The sequence below is a fragment of the Bidens hawaiensis genome, unplaced genomic scaffold (assembly GCF_021521415.1).
Source record: "Bidens hawaiensis isolate Kalapana, Puna unplaced genomic scaffold, B.hawaiensis_p1.1 tig00021383_1, whole genome shotgun sequence".
Lineage (NCBI taxonomy): Eukaryota > Viridiplantae > Streptophyta > Magnoliopsida > Asterales > Asteraceae > Bidens > Bidens hawaiensis.
This window is the reverse complement of record NW_027493322.1, coordinates 105900-110802: the sequence shown is the minus strand read 5'-3', so window position 1 is coordinate 110802 and position 4903 is coordinate 105900. Positions and strand designations below refer to the sequence as shown.

The window sequence follows — 4903 nt, the reverse complement described above, 5'->3', positions numbered from 1 at the left end:
ACTACAAATCCATCATGTTCACTCGGTACATATACTCACTCCCATCCACTCGCTACACTACTAGGACAAACAGTGGTGGCATACCCGGGTTACTTTGCTACTCGCTCGCACTACTCAGAAGCTACAAGTATTGCGCCCCCTCTCACCCTTAGGTCATTGTGTTAATTATCATCTCTCTTGAACTACAGAATTAAAAAAATTATTTAGACCATGAGCTGTGTAGCCTTTGGGGGCGCGCCACTCCTTGGCACGCAAGCATACTAGGCATCAAACACCACTTCGATCAAATGAAAGACAATGATACACCCCTCTCCACGCCACATATGGTTCATTTTTGTATTTTTATAAGTTAGTATAACTAGCATCCTTCATTACACATGATCTATTAGGTAGTTAGTTAATGCTCACCGTTTACGTAACGGTAACTACTTCATAAAATATAAAAAAATTAAATTGATAAGGAAAAAAATTGAATATTTTAAATTTATTAATTTATATTACTCGCAATAATTTAGTAACAATATTTTATTACTTTTCTAGAAGTAAATGTTGAATAATATTCAACTTGCCATAACTCATTTATGATTGCCCGTCTTTACTTGACAAATTCATCTTCACAAACTGATTTATGTCGTTACGCGCTTCCCACACGTTCACGACACCAGACCAACCTTCACTATAAACCACTAAACACTTTAACCAAACATTTACCGACAACATGTCACACAACATCTTCATCCTCTTCATTATCCTCACTTCTTTAACTGTCACAACCACCAGTCGCCTCATCACCAACTCATCAACCAAACTTGTAAATGATGGTGTTCACGAAAGTGTACCCCGTCTTAATCATTTATTATTATCAACGGATGAAACCGAGTTATGCGAACAGACTTACGGGTTCATGCCTTGCAACACTACGGTTCTTGGCAATCTGTTTCTCATTTTAGTCTATGGGTACCTTATGTTCCTTGCGGCTACTTACTTGTCCGCGGGTAGTGAGTTTATGTTGGAGATATTAGGCCCTGGTATCGTTGGCGGGTTGTTTCTTCCCATTCTTGGAGCTCTGCCCGACGCTATGCTCATTCTCGGTACGTACGCAAAATCCTTGATACTTCATCCGTCCCATTAAAAGTGTCCGTATATTATTTTTTGTTTGTCACATTACAAATGTCCATTTTCATATTTTATTAGCCAATTTTCCATATTTACTCTTAATCACACACACCTAACGTTAATAAACAATATTGATGGACCCAATTTTTAAGGGTATTATTTTCATTTGGTAAACAAAAAAGATAATCATTCAATCTACCTTGAACTTTGTGTTTTTCAAGCTATGGCACCTTTAATAGGACGAAAGGAATATTAGACTATGTGTAGTTGATTAATTAAAAAATGAATAAATGACTCCTTTGTCAGTGTCACGTAGACATGGGGCTCTCAACATTTTTTTTATAAATTTAATGTATTTTTTTTAATATACGAGTTCATAAATTGAAAAAATGTGTGGCCCCAACTTGCCCTCACGCCCACTATATTGGAGCCCTTCAGTGTTGAGCCCGTGATGATGTTTAACGCCCTTAAAAGTTGATGTAGAGTGGGACGTTAGCCCACTACACACATTCTTAGAATTTATTTTATTTTGTTTTCTCTACCAGTTTCTCCGATCATTGTTTAATTTGTATTATTATCATTTATCGTTACGGGTAACTTAATTGACTGAACTTGTACACTTAATTATTTAATTGTTTCATGAATTTGGAAATGAGTTAGAAACTAAGATGCTTAGGGAATTCGATACCTTACTTCGGTTGTGATATTCGGTTACTTTAGATCATGATGTTCGGTTGTCCCAACGTTTCTAACCTACATAATAATGAATGGATTCCTTATTTTGAACAAGTGTCGTATGGTATCTTTTGACATGTACCTAGATCTTTATATTCATCCTTTATCTTTTAGGCTTTGTTCTTTAATTTTTATTTTTCTTTCTTTTGTTTACTAATTTAACTAATTCCATATTCTGAATATTTTACTTGATATTGTCGTGTCATGTAATGGGTCAGAGGGGCTCTTACCTGAATAAGACCGAATCAAAACGAGTTGTTTTAAAAAAAGTGTCAATTTGGTTTCGGTTAATACAAGTTCCAACCAGATGGGTTCGTCTTAAAATCAGTTGCTTTTTCAAGAAAAAAAAAATCAAAATGGTGGTGGATGCCAATGTTGGCGACGTCACCAATGGTGTCAGCAACGATGAAGGTGGATAAGATAGTGTTGGTGATGGCCATGGTGGCGGTGTTGACAAGATGGTGACACACAAGGACCGCGGCGGAGGTGTCAAACTGTCAATGGTGATGGATAAGATAATGGCAGATGGCAAGTAGGCTATCGTGACACACATGGGGCAGTGGGGTATAGTGGTATACTATTCACTTAATTAGACCAAGTTTAAGTTAGCAACTTTGACGATAATACTCTAAGTTGACTAATTTGAGTAATCAATATCACTCAAGTTAACTACTTTTCTTCATCTTATAGTAGAGACAAAAAGTACACAAGCATATTACTTTTATAATATCCATCACATTCAAACTCTGTTATTTATAAAATATGTCACAACTTAACGGTCTATATAAGTTACTCAATACTAAATTAGAAAAATATATAGCAATATAATATTTTTACCTTATCTATTTTTTACAGTATCCGGGTTATCTGGAAGCCCAGAAACAGCACAAGACCAAGTCTCTGTTGGCATGGGCTTATTAGCTGGTTCAACAGTCATGCTTTTAACTGTCATATGGGGATCTTGCATCATCATAGGCAAATGTGACTTACAAGATTCAGTTGCTATAGACAACCAAGATACCAAAGGATTCAACTTATTAGGTACATTACACATAATTTAAATAACCAATTATTTTTTTTAAAAAAAATTATATAAATGTTGTACGCGATATACAGGGTCCGGTGTGAGTACTGATATTTGGACAAGCTATTCAGCAATGATAATGGCTGCATCTGTGCTTCCTTTTATAGTTGTTCAACTCCCACAAATCTTTCATTCATCGTCTGGACGACACCTGGCGGTGTTAATCGGTCTTATAGTTTCCATTTTGCTTCTAATTGCATATTGTGTTTATCAGGTATATATATGTGACAATGTACATATTAATAAATCACTTGATGGTTAACTAACATTGGTTGGGACTGTTTTGCAGATTTATCAACCGAATATACAAAAAAGACGCATTTCTTTTGCAAAGCATAAGCACGTCCGATCTGGAATTCTTCGGTTTTTAAAAACAAATGCGTTTGGGATACTTTTAAACGATCAAGGTCAACTTAATCAAGAAGTTTTGCACAGACTATTTAACTCGGTTGATGTGAATGGAGATGAACGGCTTTCAGTAATGGAACTACGAGCTCTAGTTGTAGGAATGCAGTTAAATAATATAAATTTAAAGGAAGATGACGCGATTGATAAAGTCATGAAAGAATTTGACACGTCTGGAGACGAGGAAGTAGATTTTCAAGAGTTTGTGACGGGAATCGCGAATTGGCTTGAGGAGGCCAAAAGGACCAAAATAAGTTCAAATGCTGGTCCTGACTATATTCATGAATATCATGAGGTATGGTTTTGTGTCATCATTGGTTCATGTGACTGACGTTGTTTTCGGGTTCGTGGGGTTTGATCCATTTAACGCCTCTTGTGTATGCAGGAAACAAAGAGACAACACTATCTTTTGGGAGACGAGGGCGTTGATGATGAAGAGAGCGGTGTAGATAACCCACGCAGGACGACAATTAAAGCAGTGTTGTTATTGTTGTTGGGCACACTTATTGCTGCTGCATTTGCGGATCCTTTAGTGGATGCAGTTGATGGTTTCTCTGCTGCAACAAGTATCCCGTCTTTCTTCATCTCGTTCATCGCCTTGCCGTTAGCAACTAACTCTAGTGAAGCAGTGTCTGCAATCATCTTTGCCTCGCGCAAAAAGCAAAGATCTGCTTCTTTAACTTTTTCAGAGGTTTGAGTTTCTTGCTGGTTTTGGTCAATACTGATTTTGATTTTCAGTTAAAATCAAAATGGGTTGGCGGGCCAATATGTTTAATTGCATAGGTTAAACATGTCAATCTGAACATGACCTGTTTATTAAATAAACGTTTTAACTCATTAATTTTTTTAGATAAAGTGATGCGAGATTATAATAATATAATACTATATCTTATTAGCGGGTTACTTTTTTGCAGTTATACGGGGCTGCAACGATGAATAACATACTTTGTTTATCGGTCTTCTTGGCACTTGTTTATGTACGAGGATTGACATGGGATTTTTCATCAGAAGTGTTTGCTATTGTGATTGTTTGCGTTGTGATGGGCGTTTTTGGCAGTTTGCGTACCACATTCCCTCTTTGGACATCTTTCATCGCGTTTATCCTTTACCCGTTCTCCCTTGTTCTTGTATATGTTCTAGACTATGTTTTCGGTTGGTCATAGGTTTAACAACTGTAACTCATAATCAAAACTAGGTAGTTTGTTTACTTGAAATTTTCACTTGTGTTGCCACTAATAGGCATGTTTGGTTGAGCACCCGGCACCCGCCCCTTTCGAGTCTAAATTCGGTGTAATTTGAATTTGAAGTGTAATGTTAACAGCTTTCATCTCTTTTGTTTTGAGTTGCATTTTGTGCTCATCATACATGTGTATTGAGTGATTGAATTTGAACCAAGAAGAAAAATGGTATATATATTTAATTAAAGAGTAAACTGCGGTTTTCGTCCATGTGTAGGGGCAGTTTTGTCCTTTTTTTTCCCAAATACACTCCAACCCTTCACGTGAGGGGGCTTGCGAATTAGGGCTGGGGATTACTTGGGAAGAAAAAGGACGAATTGCCCCT

At 36.8% G+C, this 4903-nt stretch overlaps 1 protein-coding gene across 1 annotated transcript; it reads left to right on the top strand.

The window, feature by feature from the left end:
* The first annotated feature begins 651 nt into the window (after positions 1–651).
* LOC143563438 (sodium/calcium exchanger NCL-like) lies at positions 652–4671 on the top strand. Its single transcript, XM_077050976.1, has 6 exons — positions 652–1091; positions 2707–2892; positions 2968–3149; positions 3225–3635; positions 3726–4031; positions 4255–4671. The coding sequence occupies exons 1-6, from the start codon at positions 719–721 to the stop codon at positions 4501–4503; spliced, it is 1707 nt and encodes a 568-aa protein (XP_076907091.1). The 5' UTR covers positions 652–718; the 3' UTR covers positions 4504–4671.
* The last annotated feature ends 232 nt before the right edge of the window (positions 4672–4903 follow it).